Below are 20,163 nucleotides of genomic sequence, written 5' to 3' on the forward strand. Positions count from 1 at the left end.
ATAAATTAAGGATTAATATTCAAGAATCAAGAAACACAATCAAAACTATTGCTACTGGAACTATTCTAAGGCAACTTACTAAGAGCAATACTAAAAAAGCTTGGCAATCATCTCATGATCAAGATATGCAACTAGAACAAATTTGCAAGATGCAAACTTTAAATCATAACAAAAATGCTTGAAAATAAATACAAATAAAAACTTAACTTCATACACAAACCTGCACTAGAACTTGTTGATTTCTAACCGGTCCCTCTCAATTTTGGCGAGGCAAGGCTTTCGACATAAATACCTTCGATCTCAAACCCTTTAACATTCCTAGAAATATCAATACTTTTACAAAAAGATTCCTTCTCAACATCATATATCCGCATTCGACCGTCACTAACCAACACAATCTTTCCATCCTCATATAGAATCGTCGGATCAACCATCACCGGAATCTCATCAAAACCACGAATTCGAATCTTCAACCAAGACTCCCTTACGCCATACTCATTCATCAGCCACACCTCATCTTTCAAAAGCACACCAAGCTTCTCACCAACAACAACAACTTTGCCACCCCGAATAGACTCGACATCAACCAAACCCGGCAACGCGACCTCACTAAACACCTCATCCGCTAAACTAAACGCGGCAATCACCGGTACCTGATACTCACCTTTACAAGCAATCCAATGAAGAAAACCACTAACAAACACACCAGACACATGCATATTCTGAAAATAAGAATGATCAAAAGGCGAATCAACCGCCCGCGTCCACGTATTGTTCCTAACACTATAAACATGCACAAACATATCCTCAGGCGGAATCAAATAGCTATAATGATAATACGACACGGAAACAACTTTATAATCATTACTTAATGCATCATAACCAAATCCATACACAATATCAATATCCAACGTGTTACTCAACGTCTCACAACCGGGTTCCGGTACCTCCACAAACTCGCTCGTTGTCGGGTTTACGACAACGAGCGAATGAGTGTCAATGGCGTCATCTTTACCGCCTAACACAAGGCCGTTGCAAGAGCCGTGGAAGACGAGCATACCCACGTGAGGAAACGTGGGTTTGCTTTTGTTTTTGTTTAGATGGTGTTGGTTAAAGGGGAGTGAATAGAGTGAGGTGTTGTGGTGGTTGCATAGGATGTGATGTCGGTTGAGGGTTAACTGATGGGTTTTGATGAATTGGGGGTTTGTGATTTGGGCAAGCCAGTGTTTTGAAACGCATCTGAACCGACCGAGGGATTTGGTGGGGATGACGGTGATGATCTCCGGTGGGAGTTCGATGACGGCGTCGTCGGAGGTTACCGGGTCCATCGGTGGGAGGTGTTTGGTGTGGGTGTAACCGATTTGTGTAATACACGGCTGGGATTTTATGGTGATGTATATTATTTTATGGGAAAATTCCCAAAATAGTCTAAATTTAGGGAGAGACTCTCAAAATAGTCCATTAAATTTCATTATTCCAGAAATAGTCCAAGTAAATTTATCGGCGTCGATAGGTTTGAAAAAAGTTAAAAAAATCCGATGGTTTTCAAAGATCCAATACCAAGCTGCCAAGTGTCCCACTACCCACCTACCCACAATGGTTTTCCAATGAAATCCGTCTGGACCGATATTTTTGGAATGAAAATCATCTCCCATGAAAACCATCTCCAAAAATCATGTTTTTTTGAAATTCATCTGAACCGATTAATTTCAAATGAATTTCGTTTTCAAAGATAATTTTCAAAAAAACATGCACCAACACCCACCACCACCATGATCTCCACTTTCCGGCCACCACCCCACCCACCGCCGACACCGCCACCACTCCTACTTTCCGGCAAACATCACCTCCATTACCCGCCCATCATCATCACACCTTTCCGGCCACCACCCCACCCACCACCATTGAGATTGATGAGGATTTCTTGCTTAATTGGGCAATGCTTATGTAGGTGATGGAGTCCATGAGAATATTTTCTGGCCAGATCTGCCCTATGTCACCCATGAACATGGAAGTATGTTACTATGTCATCAATGAACATGGAAGTATGTTATCCTCTTAAAGATCCTGTTATGTGAATTTTATCATGGAAAGTTCAAACTTGTTATTTACTCGGTTACATGTTCTATGCATTACAGATATATATTTCCAAGTGAAAAATGATGAAGACATTTTTCAAACTCTTACTTCTGAGGATACTCTTGTGGTAAGGAACATGAATTCAAAAAATATGGAACATGAATTACGACCTAACCCATAACAGAAATCGACAATCGATTACCCAATTAAGCAAGAAATCCTCATCAATCTCAATGGTGGTGGGTGGGGTGGTGGCCGGAAAGGTGTGATGATGATGGGCGGGTGATGGAGGTGATGTTTGCCGGAAAAGTGGGAGTGGTGGTGGTGGTGGTGGTGGTGGTGGCGGTGGGTGGGGTGGTGGCCGGAAAGTGGAGATCATGGTGGTGGTGCATGTTTTTTTGAAAATTATCTTCGAAGACGAAATTCATTCGAAATTAATCGGCTCAGATGAATTTCAAAAAAACATGATTTTTGGAGATGATTTTAATGGGAGATGATTTTCGTTCCAAAAATATCGGTCCAGACGGATTTCATTGAAAAACCATCGGGGGTAGGTGGGTAGTGGGACATTTGGCAGCTTGGTATTGGATCTTTGAAAACCATCGGATTTTTTCAAGCCTATCGGCGCCGATAGATTTACTTGGACTATTTCTGGAATAATGAAATTTCTTGGACTATTTTGAGACTCTCTCTCTAACTTTGGACTATTTTGGAAATTTTCCCTTATTTTATTGAAGGGTTGGATTACTACGTGTGCGACACGTAACACGTTTTAATAAAATATTAACATCTATAATATATATAAACGAAAACCCAAAAATCTTATGTGTCGCGATGTGGTCGCTTCCCCTTTTTATGGAAGCCACCAAATTTTTTGATTTTTAAATGGAGGCCTCTTATTGATTTAACCCAAATTTATGGGTATGGGTTTTACCAAAACCAGATAGCTCTTAAACGGGTTATAACATCTCATTAAATTAAAAATTAATCTTACCAATTATTTGATATGAAAATCTTATAAAACAGGATTATACTAAAATTTAATATCCAATTTAAAAAGAAAAAGATATTATTTTTATAATTAATAAACAATTTTATATTTATAGTAAAAAACACAAGCGGGTCATGGGTCACCAAATCCAGATAGCTTTTAAATGGGTTATAACATATCATTTATTTATGAAACCCTTTCATTATCAAACCCTAAGTATATTATTAACTTTCTTACAAAAAATAATTATTAAAAAACGAAAAATGTAAAACAACCATTTTCTCAAGCCATCAGATTACTTTATTTGTAAATGAAGGCTTCTCACGCATTTGACCCGAATTCACGGGTAAAGGTCTCACTAAACCCAGATAGCTCTTAAACGGGTTATAGCATCTCATTATATTAAAAAATAATCTCATCAAATATTTGATATGAAAATCCTATAAAATAGGAATATACTAAAAATTAATATCCTATTTTATTTTAACAAAAGATATTATTTATAATTAAGAAACAATTTTATAATAAAGAAAATAAACGGGTAATGGGTATCACCAAACTCAGATAGCTTTTAAACCGGATTATAACATATCATTTATTTGTGAAACCATTTCATCATCAAACCTTAAGTATATTAGTTATTAACTTTCTTACAACAAATAAAATTAAAATCCAAATATAAATATATAAATATTAAAAACGAATAATGTAAAACAACCCCCGTAATACGGGGGATAAAATCTAGTTAATATTAATATTTAATATCAACATATGTGTAAAATTACGAATGTATGATGTTGATATAGTTTAGGGGAAAATTCCAAAAATAAACATGTATGAAATCAAATTTCTAGTTTTAGGTATTATTTGTAAAAAATTTCAGAAATAGGTATTATAAACTAATTGTGACGAGTAGTTTGTAGAAACCAATTAGAACTTGCCACGTGTACTTAAACTAACCGTAACGAGCACGTTCACTAATCATTTACTCGTCACGACTAAATAAGTTTCCATGACTCTTAATCAACACCCACGAGTAATTCATAAGTCATTTAGTCACGACGAGAAGATTATAAGGTTAAACTAGTCACGAGTTAACTACTAATAAATTACTCGGGTAGGGAATGGTAAACTGGGTAAACTAGTCGTCACGACTAAAGGACGTATGAATTACTCATGGGCTTGATTACGAGACATGAAACTTATTTAGTCGTGACGAGTAAATGATTAGTGAACGTGCTCGTTACGGTTAGTTTAAGGACACGCGACAACTTTTAATTGATTCTACAAACTACTCGTCACGACTAGTTTATAATACCTATTTCTGGATTTTTTTGCAAGTGGTATCTAAAACTAGAAATTTGTTTTCATAAATACTTATTTTGAGAATTTTCCCTATAGCTTATTGTATGGAATATTTAGCATTCAATAATGGATCAAGGTTATTCTTAGAGCATTTACAGGTGGGCATAAATCAAGTAAGATTCGCGAGATTTGAACCGATCAAATCCAGTTATATTATAATATGGTTGGTTTTCGGATCTTGAGAATATCATTAACCGGGTTCAAGTTGGATATGACGGGATAACACCCGTTTGCTACAAGCATAAACCGGGTAAAGGTAAGATCCGTGAGATCCGAATGATCAAACCTATTTATTTACGATAAGGTAAGAATACTATTAACCGGATCCGAATCACCATGTGGTAAGACCCATTTGCTTACCCTGGTTTACATCTGATTTGGTAAATTGTATCTTTTTTTTATATGTAAAACAAATTCTAAAAACCTTTTAAATTGTTAACTCCATCTTATTCGTTATATTTTTATAGATGAACTGAATAGTAATTTCTTATATTTACTAACTCAAACTAATGATCCCACATAAAAAAAATTTGAGTGTAAATTAATAGAATTAATAGTAAAAATTGGTTAAAACATTTTTTTAGTTAACTTTTTTTCTTTTGAAAATCGTTAAATTGATAATGTAAATGTGTTTAAGTTATAAAAATATGGATAATAACTCGGATGTGAATGCTCTTAGGACTACTATGGACAAAAAACTGTTGAAACTCTATAAATTAACTTATGACACATCACCTATTTTCCCCTCTCAACTCCCCATGCTTATTAGAGCATTTATGTGTAGTGATGGGTTACAAATTGGAGAGATAAGTGTCATGTGACACCCAATCAGAAAAAAAAAGATTTTTGTTTTAGGGGTGTAATGGTTTTATGGCCCCATCTTGTCACATCATCTTTTTTTTATTATATTCTTTCTACAATCAAATTAAACTAATAAAAACTCATCAATTTAAAAAAATTCATTAAATTAATTAAATAAAAGAAAAATACTTTAAAATAAAAATAAAAATACACCAAAAACTAAAAAAAAAAAGCTAAATGTAAAAACACTAAATGTGTTCGTCCTCATCCTCGTCATTGTCTTCGTCCTCGTCCTCATATTCGTCTTCAACGAGACGATGATTCCAAACGTGTTGAACCAAATCTGTCTTAAGTTGGTTATGTATTTCACTTGATGTGAGCTCGTGATTGTTTCTTGTTCGTTGTTATTTGGTTGGTTCAGGAAATTGTTCTAGAACGCTCCCTTAGTATATAGTGTTGGCATATTGCTCTGCCCTTGTCTTCTAAGATCATATTATGCAATATGATACACATATACATGGCATTGCTCATTTTTTCCATCGACCATACACGACATGGGTTTTCACATGAAGCAAAATTTTTTAGAACCCCGAAACACCTCTCGATATCCTTTCACGCAGACTCTTACTTCTTCTTAAAATATTCTCTTTTTTCTTCGATCGAGTCTTGAAGCGTTTTGGCGATGATCGAGTACTCCGGATATATCCCCATCTCCCAGATAGTATCCGTGGTGGTAGTAGGAACCGTTGGCATAAAACGGTAAGACTGGTATGCTACGGCTGATGTAATACTCTAGCACGGGGGACGAGTTGAGAACATTTACCTCGTTGTTGGACCTGACAGAGCCAAAGTAGGCCGACCAAACCCAAAGGTCATGTGAACAAATAGCTTAAAGACTAACCGTTGGTAGCCCATGGTCACCACGAATGTATTGACCTCGCCATGCGGTTAGACAATTGCCCCACTCCCAATGCATGCAATCTATACTCTAGATTATGCCAGGAAAAGAATGTTTACTTTCATGTACATCGTATATGCGAGTTAGGTCGTTTGAAGTTGGAATTCTCAGATAACGATCACCGTATAATTATATTATTCCTATAGAAACAAATGATTAAAACAATTTAAATTCAAAACAATTAGGTTAAAGAATAATTAATTTAAACAATTTAAGATAATTGATTAAAACAAGTGGGTTCAAAAAATAATTAATTTAAACAATTTAAATTTTACTGATGCAAAATTCTCTAACGAGTCTCGCGTCGTTTTCTCCGCCATCTTTAAATACTCATCGTTGATGTCGGTCGTGTTTATGTATGCAAGGATGCGTAGCGTCGAAGTACACTTTTGGATGGCGGTGAATCATAAATATCTTCTTGCGTCACTTTTTTGTTGAAAATACGGATACTCCCGCTCCAAATCTTCCGCAATGCACAGAAATAAACGTCTAGACATCCGAGAACAACGTTCAATTTTAGTGTCGTCGTATCTAGGCGAGTTGTTGAAGTAGTCTTTCATCAAACGATTGTTCGCCACACGGTCTCGAATGATATACGACTGCGTGCGACGTAACTAAGAACTATTAGAGCCAGAAGCTATCTTATTTGCTACGGCCCGAAATGCACTCATGACCTCAGCTTCCTCATCCGTTGTCTCTTTAATCCATGTTCTTCTTATTCTCAATAAATTGTTCCAACATGTCGGAAGTATTTGTGGAGTCCATTTTGGTAAAGAAAGTTGGTGAAAATGGGTTTTGAATGTTGAGTTGGTATATGAAAATGGTGAAAATGGTTTTTGAAGGTTGTGTTGATATATGTAGTGAAAATGGTTGAATTGGTTGGTATTTATATTCATTTTGTAAATTAATTTTCTTTTTTTAAATTTTTAACCGTTCAACGGTCATAAAGAATAAAATAATAATTTTTTTAATGTCTAACGGCGACAAAATTGCGTCGCCCCCCCTGTCGCCCCTCTTATCGCCGGGGGAGGGGGGGGGGGTGTTCCTATTGAATACCGTCGGAAATTGTCACCCAGTACACACGGCCTACCAGTTGTAATCATTTGTCAATCCAAACAACTTTACATAAACACCACCCAATTCTTTCTCATTTCCTCCCTTCGTTCTCTCTTCTATTTCTCCTTTAAAAAAGTTTGTAAAAATTTATGGGTTCAAACAGTTTGCTCTCTCTATCCTTGATGTGGGCACCTCCAATAATGAACATTAGTTGTGAGGTTCGTTTGCAATCCAAATGATGGACATATCAACACTATTAAAGATGCTCTAGAAGTAGGAAGCAGATTGCTAAAAAGTCCCTAAACTTCTTAAATTGGAATGTATGAATCAAAAACTCAGCAAATGCTACATGATATTTATTTATTAAAAAGAGAAATCATATTCGATAACCTTTTTATTTTGAATATTAAATTGATTTACAAATAAAAATATAAATGGAAAATATAGTAGCAACGGTTCATTAAAGAAGCAATAAACCCATCAAACATCTCATCTGTAATGTTTAGTTATTTTATGTTTTCATGACAGCACCGAATTCAACAATGTCCCGGTATAGTGATCTTGTGGCCACGATCGTACTTCAAATCCTTCTCTTGTTCGTCCTCCACAACCACGGGAATTGAGATTGTTAAATGTTTTGGCTACTTTAGGTGAATTAGTTGTCAGGAAAAACGCTTGTTGTGAGAATTATGGAAAAAGTATAGTGGCAGTTACTAGTATTGTGGAAAGTATGGTTGTGACAGACTTTGTTTGTTGGGTGGGTCAGTAACCTATTCTTATAACCTTTTCAGTTGGAACCTTGATTTTTCCCATTATGTTAGGTCGACATAAAAGAGTTTTTAACAATTTTAGTTGAGAGACATACAAGTATTGAAAGGGATAGAATTATTGAATGTTATGTGTTTAAAGATTGGTTTGAGTGATGTTTAAATAAAATAGTTATATGACATAACAAATACAAAGCTTTTAAAAATATATTGGGTTTGAGAAGTTTTGGCTTCAACTCTCTCAAATAGCAAGAAACTAAAAAAAAAAAAATTCGTAGTTCAAATAAATAATAAATGTGCAATTAAATAAGCTAATAAAAAAAAAGAAAAGGAAAAGAATTTGCTATATGTATTTTTAATGAACTCTTAATAACAAAAGAAATTGTATTATACCATTCCAAAGACCATTATAAATGTGCACAAAATTCATCTCAAAGTGTATCATAGTTCAAAACTTGTGTTTAATTAAGTAAAGATTCAAATATAAAAGACATATAAATATAAAGTTATTAAATATTTATTATACTACAAGAGGGATGTTTAATAATAACAAAGATATTATAAACCACTTACAATTATCTTATTATGTTTTATATATAAAAATAATAACTCTTATTATTAGTATTACCTCACCTCTGAGGCTCCCCAAAAAGAAGAAAAACACATACCCCACTAAAACCTTCATAAACTTACTTTCTTTCTTTCTTTCTTGTATTCTATTTCAATCCAAGCAGCCTTTGCCGAAACCCTAACCAATTGTTTCCTCAATCGGCAATGGGTGCTTTAACCATCAATCCCTACAAACGCCACCACCCTGACTTCCGATCTGCCTTCGATTACGACGACAATGACAACACCCACATTCCAAAGAAACCCAAATCATCTCATCCCAATTTCAATTGTAATTCCAATTCTAGGGTTTCACGCCTCCATTTGTATCCAACCCAGATGGCCCCAATTGCCAGAGAAATCCAAGCTCCGTGTATAGTCGTTCGTGGGTTCACTGGCAAAAGATTCAACAGTACTAATCGGGTTATTAATTATAATAATAATAATAATAGTGTAAAGTTTGTTAATTTGGAAAAAGATGATGATATTGTAGAGCTTGGTTATGTAGATAACAATAATAATAATGATGATAATAGTATGCGGATTGATGGTTTTCGGGATTCGGGTGTTGAGGAAATTGAAGTTGAAATGGTGGAGAGTGAGAAAGAGGAGGTTAATAATAAGCTAGGGGAAGTGCAGGAAATTAGGGCTAAGTATCGGGAATTAGATGTCAAGGCGGCAGAGAATCGTCGGGTTCAGGTTTCGGCTTCTTTGGAGTCTAGTTTGGAGTGTTTATCGGTGGGCGCGAGGGTGGATGGGTTGGGTTTGGATGCGGGTGTGCCTCATTACAAAAGGTTGATGCGTGATTTGATTGAGAAGTCGGGCGGGCGGTTAGAGAAGTTGAGTTTTGATATTCGTTTGTTAGAGGGGAAGAGGGCTTTGTTTGAGCCGTTGATTCCTGCAAAGAAAGATGAGGTGAATTGTTTAAAATTATGCTGTTTATATGTGTGTGTGTGTGTATTAAATTGATTTGTTTTTCAGGATGTGTTAATTGAGCCGTTTCGACCGCTTGACGAGGATGATCTAGTAACGGTTGATAACGCGTTCGCAAATTCTAGCCGGTATGATTTAATGTGTACACGCATGTTAGATATATGCTAGTGAATTCTTTTAAATGTTTTGGTATATGAGTATATGATTTTGGTTTAAATTGTGCTTGAAATTTGTAGAAGGAAGGTTTTGGTCACTCATGAGGATTCTAATATTACGATTAGCGGAGAAGTTTTAAGGTGTTTGAGACCGGGTGCATGGTTGAATGACGAGGTAGTTGTTTATTTTGCATGTAATGTTTGGCTGCAGCGTAACTTGTTAAGCAAGAACTTTTGTGCTTAATTTTTTTTATGTTTAGGTTATTAATCTTTACCTTGAGCTGCTAAAAGAGAGGGAAAAGAAGGAGCCGAAAAAGTTTCTAAAATGTCATTTCTTCAATACGTTTTTCTACAAGAAGGTTAGTTATATTCATTCCTTTTCATATCCTTGTTCACTTTATTTACATCATCCTTATATCCCATATAGTCTGGATTGTTCTCGTTTTGAAGATATTTTACTTTTTATGTGAATTTTGAAAGTAAATGTACAACGCGCATAGTTGTCAATAGCGAATAATGGTCGATAGCGACAAGCTAGCTATACGCTATGTACCAATAGCGATGAAATAGCGCCCGCCTTTTCATGTTTAGCGGTAAAGGAGTAGAAAATTTAAGAAATGTTTTGCATTCAAGTGGTCAGCTATTGTAGCAATTATAATCAATAAATAAATATTCGCACCACCAAAATAGCTAAAAAAAATAAAAATTTGAAAAGAAAAGGAAAAAATTACAGATTAATCGCTATTTGGCTGCTAGGCAGTAAGCACCCTATAGTGACATATGCCCTATATGCTATGTAGCTGGCCTATAGCGAGCGCTATTCACAACTATGACCACATGTACCTAATATTTTAATTTTGATACTATTTTGTATAAATTGCAAACACGAGCAATAAGTGAGGTATCAACCAATAGAGGTATAAGTGTAATAGGAGATACCTAATGAAATAGGCAAGCACAGTCCAAAACCATTATTAGAAAAGGATAACTAAGATTCGGTCCAAAATATTTAATTTTCTATGTGTAAAGTACTCAACGTGCGTGTTCGAAGCGAACTAATATTTTACACCTCTCTTAATTAATGATCTTCTCTACTAAATATCCAACATAAGTATACCCTAGTCTACGCTCCATCTTTATTGATGAATCTGGCATCTTTTATGATTCTTATTTTGTTGCTAAATAGTTGATAGGCGGAAGGACGGGCTATGATTACAAGTCAGTAAGAAGATGGACTTCCCAGAGGAAGTTGGGATACAGTCTCCTTGAATGTGACAAAGTAATGTTAAATAAATCTTATTTCTGCATTTTTTAATCAACATGCTACTTTTGCTCTAATTCGGTATTCTAATCATATCTTATGACCAGATATTTGTCCCGGTTCACAAAGAAATACATTGGTGTTTGGCGGTTATCAACAAAAAGGAAAAAAAGTTTCAGTATCTCGACTCACTTGGAGGAATCGATAAACAAGTCATGAGTGTATTGGTATGTATCATAGTAACTTAATATTGTATACCGTTTACTTTTTATTATGTAGCTAGCTTATGAATAATATTATCCAGGCCAAATACATTGTGGATGAAGCGAAAGATAAGAACGGAGAAGACATTGATGTTTCTGCTTGGAAGCAAGAATTTGTAACAGACCTTCCTAATCAGGAGAACGGGTGTGTAATCTTTTTTGACTTGTTTTTCTTTGAACCGAACTCTTTTAATATTTATTGATGATTTTTTTTACCAGGTTTGACTGTGGTGTATTCATGATTAAGTATGCGGACTTTTATAGCAGGGGCCTTGGTCTCTGCTTCAGTCAGGTGAGTTAGATGACAATCCGGATCTTCTTTTTCCGTAATATTCTTTATTACTACAAATTTTGCATTAATTGCATCATTAACTAATTTTCTGTAATTATGGTTGCGTGTAGGAGCATATGCCATATTTTAGGTTAAGGACTGCAAAGGAGATACTGAAACTGAGAGTCGACTAACCATCTATCTATCCATGTAGTGTACATAACCATATCAATTTAGGTCAAGGCACCATTTTGTGATCTATACCGCCAGAAATGCAGTTAGTTATATGTTTTGTTTGTTCTTTTTTGACGATCCTGAGACAATGTTTCCGTTAGTTATTTTATACCGGTTTGAATCATGGGAACCTTTTTGCAGTCATTGCTTTGCTGCATCTATAGATTTTTTTTGTTGTTTATCTCGGGTCGTTAAGACGGGCTAGGGAAATGATAAAAGGGCTATGGATTTTGTTGTTTGCAGTAGACAAGTTTTAAACCTTCAATTGCGATTTATCACTTGATATAGAAACCAGCTTGTTGGTTAAAAGAGATTATTTTCGCTCAAACCGGCTTGATTTTAAATAAGGAATGAATATGAATATTTAGTTCTAAGTTTGGCAAACATATTTTATAATCCGTATTCAAACACAGTCTCTTTTTATATTTACTCTCTGTTTCTTTTTCGGGCCTATCTATACCATGATTGTGCGTGTCCGAGACACTTGAAGATAATTAAAGACCGGTTTAGGAGTCTTGCAGCAATAAAGATATGATTGATCCTGCAGAGGAACTTCAACAGTGGACACACCCGTTGGCAATCACTCAGTGAAGGTCCATGATAAAAAAGGGTGTGGATAAAGACTTCACCAACCGATTAGTGACGGTGATTAACGCATCGCCATCTGAATAGTGACGGATATCATTGACGGGTCGCCAACTGTCCATCCATTGCAGATGCAACAAAGACTCTTCAAGTTTTTAATGTACTTAAATCGTATGTTGGAATCCGTTAATAATCACTCACTGGCGGATCATCGGTGGATAAAAGAATTTATATGTTTTTTTTAGTTATTATTTTGACTATCGCTGAAGGATACTTATGTCAGTGATTTTTTGGTTGATGACCACCAAGTAAATGTTGGGACAAGCTATATACGAGTAGAGCTCTGGCCAATTATACATTAATATAGAGGTACTTGCCCTTATGTTAGGTCTGATCTTCCACCCCGGTTTAGTCCACTGGCCCACTCGTTTTGTTACGAATGAGATTTTACTAAGTGGTTTGCTTATTTAAGTTTTCTTAACAACAAATTTTTACTCCTAATTTACACCAACAGTACACACCTTTGTTCAGGTTTGAACATGGGACATTCTCTTAAAAGGCATGTCACACCAGATGAGCTAGCTCCACATTAGACCATGTGTAGTTAATGGAGCCCCTATGAGGACGTTATGCGCGCCATGTGACGTCACGTCACGATAGGGGCGTTTTGGATAAAAGGGGTGTAGTGGTCCTAGTGGATGGAGCTCATTCAAACAATTACCTCATTATTATTTTATTATTATCTTTTATAAAAAAACAAAAAAAAGCCCACCAATCACCTTCAACTCCCCCCCCCCAAAAAAAAAATCCATAGCGCCTAAAATGCCCTGGGGGACGGTGTTCTCGACACTTTAAGGACGCCATAGGGTGGGAAAGCATCCCACTATACACGGTCTTAGTCTAATCCTTAATACATAGCCAATAAGTTAAATTTGGATTAAAGATGGTACCTTTAATTGGCAAAAGCATGTGGTAAATTCATTCATCTAAACTTTTATTATTAAATTTTTAAAGTTAGAGACAAATCACATAATCGTTATATTATTGGATTCATATACATAGTCTTATAAATAGGAAGTCGTACGAAGGGTATCAAAAGAATTTCAAATGAACTCAAATTAGCGGCATTGAAACCATCTAGTTGAACTCTACGAAATTAGATTTTAGATTTTCGCCTCTTGATTTCTAGCTTGTAGATTTTAGAATATTTGTTCAGATCATTGTGTTTTTTTATTCATCCTTGTGTTCTTTATTTAGTTTCGTCATCGTGGCTTTTGTCCTTGACATTATGTTATATTACTCAATATTGTGTTGCATTTTGCTCAGCATTGTGCTATATTTTACGATTTACCATGTCTTATAAATACACTCTTATTTTTTCAAACTATCTCAAAATCTGTCGAAACCCAGTGAAAAAGTAATGCTTTACATGAGCTTTAAAAAAAGATATTTTTATTAAGTTACTGTAAGAAAATATAAAACGTAGGGAATAAATTTCAATGGCTTTCGTTGTTTCGTATTCAATTAATTAATACTACTAAAAAAAATACTTGTTTTATCTTGTAAAAAAAATCTCTCAAAAAGAAAAAAGTTTTGACATCTAAATCTATAAACAAAAATTGAATATCATAAAAGAAAAACACACGCGGATCTAATAAAGGCTTATCCGGAGAATAATGGTTTCACAGTGGGTCAGACTTTTAAAAATTACTTCGTAGAAAAACGACAAAGCATGAGAAAATGTGTGTCGACTATTAAGGCGTGCTTAGACAATTTGCACTTGATTAGTTTGATTGTGCCTAAATCTATGAAGCTAGTTAGTTGAGTTAAATGGGTCACGTATGATAATATTATAAACTCAAGATCTATAAATATAATTTAAAAAAAATTAGTTTCGCTATCTAAAAGGGTCGAGTCCAATAAGTCATGCTTGATAATATTATAAACTCAAGACCTATAAATATACTTTATAAAGAACTAATTTTTTACCCGGTTGTCAAAACCCCAACGTTGAAACCCGAGTGTTACGATGGTGAATCGACACGAATTCGGTCGGTATCGGTTGCGTTTGTTACGATATAGACATAGTTAATTTGAGCATTAAAACCCAAAAAATTAATGCGTCAAATTAACATATAAAAAGAACAAAAATATTTAAAACATTGTTTATTTGATCGACAAACCTGGGCGACGGTAAAATCCAAGCGTTATCGGTCCTAGGCATTAAGGCGGTAACTCGACACGAATTCGGTCGGTTTCAATTACGTTTGTAACTAAACAGGAGTTAAGAATGGAAAAAATATAAAAAATTGAGGTGGACCAGTGGCTAATTGGGGGGGGGGGGGGGGTCGGGCGGTAAACTTGTGCGTTGGCAAAACCTTAGAGTTGTTGATCACAAGCAATGAGGTAACGAGTCTATGCGAATTTGGTCGGTTTATGTCAGGTTCGTTTTTGTACCAAAAGGGAAAAAATTAACTTTAATTTGGTCGGTTTCCATTATGTTTGTTATGTTATCTAAACTAAATAAAAAAAAACAAAATTCACGGATTAATATGATGCCATCAAGTGGCCAAATAGGGCAGTTGCGTCCCAATGGTGGACGCAGGGGGGGGGGGGGGGGGGGGGCGTCAGTCGGTAAATTTGGGTGTTGTTAAAACCCGAGCGTTGTCGGTCCCGGACGTTGAGGCGGTGAGTCTAGGCAAATTCGGTCGGTTTCCCGCCAGGTTCGTTATGGCGTCGGAACTAAAAAATGGCGTTTCGTCGGTTTCCACGTTAGTGATGGTAACTCAAATAAATAAAACAAATAAAAGATAATAACAAAATTTACGGACTAATAAGGTGCCGCCAAGGGCCAATTGCGGGGACATCAATTCGGTTGGTTTCGGCTAGGAGTGTCAATCGTGTCAGGTTGGCGGGTTATGAGTTTCGGGTTGGCGGGTTAGCGTGTTGAGATTCTTCAACCCTAACCCAACCCATATTTTTATTCGTGTCGACCCATTTAAATTCGTGTCGTGTACGGGTTGTGTTTCAGGTCAACCCATTTTACGTTCATATACGAATATGAGTATAATTACTGATTTAGTAATAAATTAAACAATTAATTGCTCTTATTCATATAAAACTAATTAATAATTTGTGATAAATCTAATTGTTTTGTGTATTTATCTCTCATTCTCAATTAACGAATTTAGGTTGCATATCCAGCTCAAGATAAGAATAATGAATGAAATAACCAGAAAATATACAGTTAGAACTAATAAAATGAAATTATTAGAAGTAAAATGTGTATAAAGTAGTGTAAAAACAAATTAGTTTACTTTAAATGTTAATTGATATATGAAAAATTAAAAAAAAACTAAGTATTTAACTTTAAAATTTGAACATCTTATCTCTAAAATAAAAATATTAACTTCTTTAAAATTGTTAAACGGGTTAACAGGTCAATCCACTTTCTAACGGGTCGGGTTCGGGTTGACCTGTTTTTTAAACATGTCGGGTTTGGGTTGACCTGTTTAAGAAAACGGATCGTGTCAGCCGACCCAAAACCTATATTTTTTCGTGTCGGGTTTCGGGTCGTGTCAGGATTTGACACCCCTAGTTTTGGCTACATTTGTTATGGTATCGGAGCTAAGAAAAGGATAAATATAAAAATTAAGTGGACCAATGGGGTGACGTCGTTTGGTAAACTCGGGCAATGGTAAAACCGAGCGTTGTCGGTCCCGGGCGTTGAGTGGACCAATTGAGTGATGTTCGTCGGTAACTTGAGGCATTGGTAAAACCCGAATGTTGTTGGTCCCGGGCATTAAGACGGTGAGTCTATAATAATGCGGTCGGTTTCCGTCACGTTCATTACGACATTGGAATTAAAACAAACAAAAGACATAATTGGTGTTCGGTTGGCTTCAGTTACGATAAAAAACAGGAAAAAAAAAACAAAAATCTAAGGACAAGTTAGGTACCGTTAAGTGGCCCAATGACAACTTAACGACACCAGACTTTATTTATATATATATATATATATATATATATATTAGATAATTGATAATTAGTTTCGCTATCTTAAAAAGCTAGCGATCCAAATAAATTACTTTAGATTTAAAATAGGAACATATGTTAATTTTCTTATATCAACCTTAACTTCAAAGGTTATCATATATTTCCTAAAATTAATATATGCTTTTAAAAGGATATTGAATTTTAATAATTCAAACTTTGCTTCATTTGCCGGTGTTAAGCTAAACCCTTTAAAAAAAGGTATCACAATAGTTCCAAGTTATGGCCTACTGGTCGCCAACAATCTTTTCACTAACAGGGTTAGATTCCATTAGTTTTTTATGATGTGGATTATGACTTGCACGTTGATGTGGCAAAAATAGTGACGTGAACTGCTTATGTTGTAAAAAATTATTTTTAAATTAAAACTAAAATTTTCAAACCAAAAGAAACGAACCGACCATATTTTTTTAACAAAAATCAACGAATCGAACTATATTTTTTTTAACAAAAATCAACGAATCGAACTACCTTAAAAAAAAACTAAATAAACTGAACTATTTTTTTTTAACAAAATAAATAAACCGAACAACTTTTCTAACAAAAATAAATGAATCGAACCACCTTTTTAAACAAAAATAAACTAATTGAACCACTTTTTTTTAACAGAAACAGACGAACCGAACTACTTTTTTTTTAACAAAAATAAACGGACCAAACTATTTTTTTTAACAAAAATAAATCAACCAAACCACCACCACTATTTTGACATGAACACCTCCGATGCGAAACGCGCTCTGACCGAACTCTCTCGACCTAAGTTTATTTTTATTAGAAAAGTAGATCAGCTCGTTGATTTTTGTTAAAAAAAGTGGTCCCGGTTCGTTAATTTTTGTAAAAAAATAGAGTGGTTCGATTGGTTGATTTTTGTTAAAAGAAAAGTGGGTTGGTTTGCTTTTTTAAAAATAGTGGGTTGTTTGATTGGATGATTTTTGTTAAAAAAAAATAGTTCTTTAAAAAAAAAAGTGGTTTGGTTTGTTTAGTTTTGTTAAAAAAAAAAGTGGTTTGGTTTGTTTAGTTTTGTTAAAAAAAGGTGATTTGTTTTTTTATTTTTGTTAAAAAAAATTGGGTTGATTAGTTACTTTTGTTAAGAAAAAAATGGTTCGGTTCGTTTAGTTTTGCTAGGAGAGTAGTTCGGTTCATTTATTTTTGTTATAAAAAGTGGTTCAATTCGTTTATTTTGATTAGAAAAATATAATCTTAATTTAATAATAATTTTTTACCACATCAGTAGTCCACGCCACTATTTTTGTCACCTCATCATACACGTCATCATCCACATCATTAAAAACCAACGAAATTTAACCCGGTTAATAAAAAACTCGCTGACGGCAAACATGTTGGAACTTGAGACTCTTGTGATATGTTTTTTAAAATTTGGTTTAACGCAAACTATTAAAATCCAATATCCCATTTCTAAATGAGTAGCAGAAAAGATGCTAAAGGCATAAACAAAAAAGATGCCTCGTCAAAAGCCAAACCAAAAAGAGAGGCATCTTGTATGCGCCTTTAAAGTTTAAACCAATCACATGAAAAATCAAAATAATAAAAAAGGACAGATACGAAAATCCCCAAAAACCAAAGGACTATTTCGGTAAATTTACACGAAAACCCTTGCCCTATAAATACTCGCTGTATCTATATTCTCCAAACCCTCTTCCCATTGCAACTTGCTGCTGCTGCTGCTGCTGCTGCTATCTTCTTTTTGTGTTAATCGATCGAACCCAGAAGCATCTTGCAATCATGTTGGTCTACCAAGATTTGATCTCTGGTAATCTTATTATTACGTTGTCTGATTTGAATCGGATAAAGTTAGGGTTTTTGGCCACTGATTATTATGCTTAATTGTTATGTAATTGTGTAGATCTAGGGCTCGTTTGGTATATGTTGGATGTGGGTTATTGTTTGATGCTCAGATTTGTGGGTATCTTAGATCTATAGATGGGTTTGCGTTAGGGTTTTTATATTTGTAGTTATATTGTTCAAGTCATATATCTATTTTACTGTAAATTAGGGGTGTAAACGATCGTTTTGACCGCTTTGTCTAAAGCTTGAGCTCGGCTTGTGAGTTGTTCTTTCAAGCTCGGCTTCAGCTTTGGTTTGACTCGTTTATTATATATTATAAACGTTTTTAATTGTTTTCATATATTTTGGGGAAAAGAAAACCTTAAAACGCGCCTAAGCTCGCCTAAGTTTGGATCAAGCTTGACTGTGCGGTGTAAAATTAATACAAAAAAGTCCAAAAGAGGTAAAACTAAAAAAATTATGAGGCTCGTTACGAGTTGACGAGCCTAAACGTGCTTTGATGCAATGTTCAAGCTCGGGCTCGATAACTAAACGAGTTTCGTTTGAGGGTTGGCTCGAGCGTGAAAACGCTTGGCTTGTTTTGAGCTTTTTTATTGATCTGAGCTAGAGTAGCTTGCGGACGGCTAGACGCGTTTGCAACCTTACTGTGAATCGTTGCAATTTTTTTGGACTGACTGTTTCTAGACTTTAGTTTGTTTATTTCGTATTACAAATGTCTTGATAGTATTGTACATGTGTTGCTTACGTCGTTAAAATTGTATTTGTAATTTCAGGTGACGAGCTTCTTTCGGACTCGTTTCCTTACAAGGAAATCTTGGATGGTATCCTTTGGGAAGTTGAGGGAAAGGTATATTTGATTCTTGTATTGTATCATCATTTGTTTTGTATATCTTTTATTAATCACTAGAATTTTAGTAATATTCAATATAAAACTTGTGTTTGTAGTGGGTGGTACAAGGAGCAGTGGATGTTGACATTGGTGCAAACCCTTCTGCTGAAGGAGCTGATGAAGACGAGGGTGTCGATGATCAAGCCGTGAAGGTGGTTGACATTGTTGACACCTTTAGACTACAGGTAAATAATATTATTTAATCATGATATCTAATTAAGTTTCAAGAAGTTTATATGCGTTGAGTACTTATACAACAATCAACATGTAGGAGCAACCCGCTTTTAACAAGAAGCAGTTTGTCGCTTACATCAAGAGTTACATCAAAAATCTCACTCCCAAGCTTGAGGGAGAGAAACAAGAATTCTTCAAGAAGAACATCGAGGCTGCAACAAAGTTCCTTCTTGGCAAGCTTAGCGACCTTCAGTTGTAAGTTTTGTTTTTATTTGCATATTTATTTTAAGATGATTGATGTAGTGCTAACTCTGTGGACTTGTATTTTTCAGTTTTGTTGGGGAGAGCATGCATGATGAGGGTACAATGGTGTTTGCTTACTACAAAGAAGGTGCTACCGACCCAACATTTTTGTACATCGGTGTGGGGTTGAAGGAGGTGAAATGTTAAGAAGGATCATCGTCTCAAGCCAGCAAACAGTTTTGAGACACTTGCTGTAGTTGGTTTAAAATGCATGGTTTTTGTTTGATTTAATATGGACCTATTTTTCTTGTTTTATTGTACGGTTTCATTTTTGAACTAGCTACTGGTATTTGATTTAAGTGAAACTTTGATATTCAAAGTATTTGGTTGACTTGTTCGTTTTCGAACGACTAACACACACTAAGTTATTCAACTTCAAGTTTACACATTTGTTAATCATAGTATAAAAACCCTCAAACCACATAGGGAGGGGCTTTTCCAGGTCATGTCTCTATTTAGCCATCACATCTCATATGTGCCTGCCTGGTAAGTCTAGCAAAATAGGCGAGTTGAGCAACAGGTTGATTCGAGTTTGGATGAGAACTGAGAAGAGTTTGACCCTTGTAATTTAAGGTAGAGAGTGACGATGGGTGGGGGTGGTGACAATAGT

General features: G+C 35.1%; 3 protein-coding genes across 3 annotated transcripts; 2 read left to right on the forward strand and 1 right to left on the reverse strand.

Annotated features, from left to right (window-relative positions):
• Positions 1-242: 242 nt before the first annotated feature.
• On the reverse strand, positions 243-1,328 carry LOC143548427 (F-box/kelch-repeat protein At3g06240-like). The gene has a single exon (XM_077039607.1). It carries the CDS (start codon positions 1,326-1,328, stop codon positions 243-245), a length of 1,086 nt encoding a protein of 361 aa, XP_076895722.1.
• A 7,513-nt stretch (positions 1,329-8,841) lies between these two features.
• LOC143548405 (putative ubiquitin-like-specific protease 1B) lies at positions 8,842-11,703 on the forward strand. Its single transcript, XM_077039585.1, has 9 exons — positions 8,842-9,541; positions 9,608-9,687; positions 9,796-9,889; positions 9,975-10,073; positions 10,901-10,993; positions 11,083-11,202; positions 11,280-11,383; positions 11,458-11,530; positions 11,641-11,703. Exons 1-9 carry the CDS (start codon positions 8,966-8,968, stop codon positions 11,701-11,703), a joined length of 1,302 nt encoding a protein of 433 aa, XP_076895700.1. The 5' UTR covers positions 8,842-8,965.
• Positions 11,704-18,065: 6,362 nt separating this feature from the next.
• LOC143548407 (translationally-controlled tumor protein homolog) lies at positions 18,066-19,875 on the forward strand. The gene is made up of 5 exons (XM_077039586.1): positions 18,066-18,152; positions 18,961-19,034; positions 19,133-19,261; positions 19,348-19,505; positions 19,583-19,875. Exons 1-5 carry the CDS (start codon positions 18,125-18,127, stop codon positions 19,698-19,700), a joined length of 507 nt encoding a protein of 168 aa, XP_076895701.1. The 5' UTR covers positions 18,066-18,124; the 3' UTR covers positions 19,701-19,875.
• Positions 19,876-20,163: the final 288 nt, after the last annotated feature.

This window comes from Bidens hawaiensis, unplaced genomic scaffold, assembly GCF_021521415.1.
Source record: "Bidens hawaiensis isolate Kalapana, Puna unplaced genomic scaffold, B.hawaiensis_p1.1 tig00015117_1, whole genome shotgun sequence".
In the NCBI taxonomy this organism is placed as follows: Eukaryota; Viridiplantae; Streptophyta; class Magnoliopsida; order Asterales; family Asteraceae; genus Bidens; species Bidens hawaiensis.

Excerpts from the sequence above, each read along its gene's own strand:
- LOC143548427 (XM_077039607.1), bottom strand. The coding sequence starts at position 1,328 with ATGGACCCGGTAACCTCCGACGACGCCGTCATCGAACTCCCACCGGAG.
- LOC143548405 (XM_077039585.1), top strand. The coding sequence starts at position 8,966 with ATGGCCCCAATTGCCAGAGAAATCCAAGCTCCGTGTATAGTCGTTCGT. Across the intron at positions 9,688-9,795 it reads GCGTTCGCAAATTCTAGCCG|AAGGAAGGTTTTGGTCACTC; the intron begins GTATGATTTAAT and ends TGAAATTTGTAG. Across the intron at positions 10,994-11,082 it reads GTCTCCTTGAATGTGACAAA|ATATTTGTCCCGGTTCACAA; the intron begins GTAATGTTAAAT and ends TCTTATGACCAG.
- LOC143548407 (XM_077039586.1), top strand. The coding sequence starts at position 18,125 with ATGTTGGTCTACCAAGATTTGATCTCTG. Across the intron at positions 18,153-18,960 it reads CTACCAAGATTTGATCTCTG|GTGACGAGCTTCTTTCGGAC; the intron begins GTAATCTTATTA and ends TTGTAATTTCAG. Across the intron at positions 19,506-19,582 it reads AAGCTTAGCGACCTTCAGTT|TTTTGTTGGGGAGAGCATGC; the intron begins GTAAGTTTTGTT and ends TGTATTTTTCAG.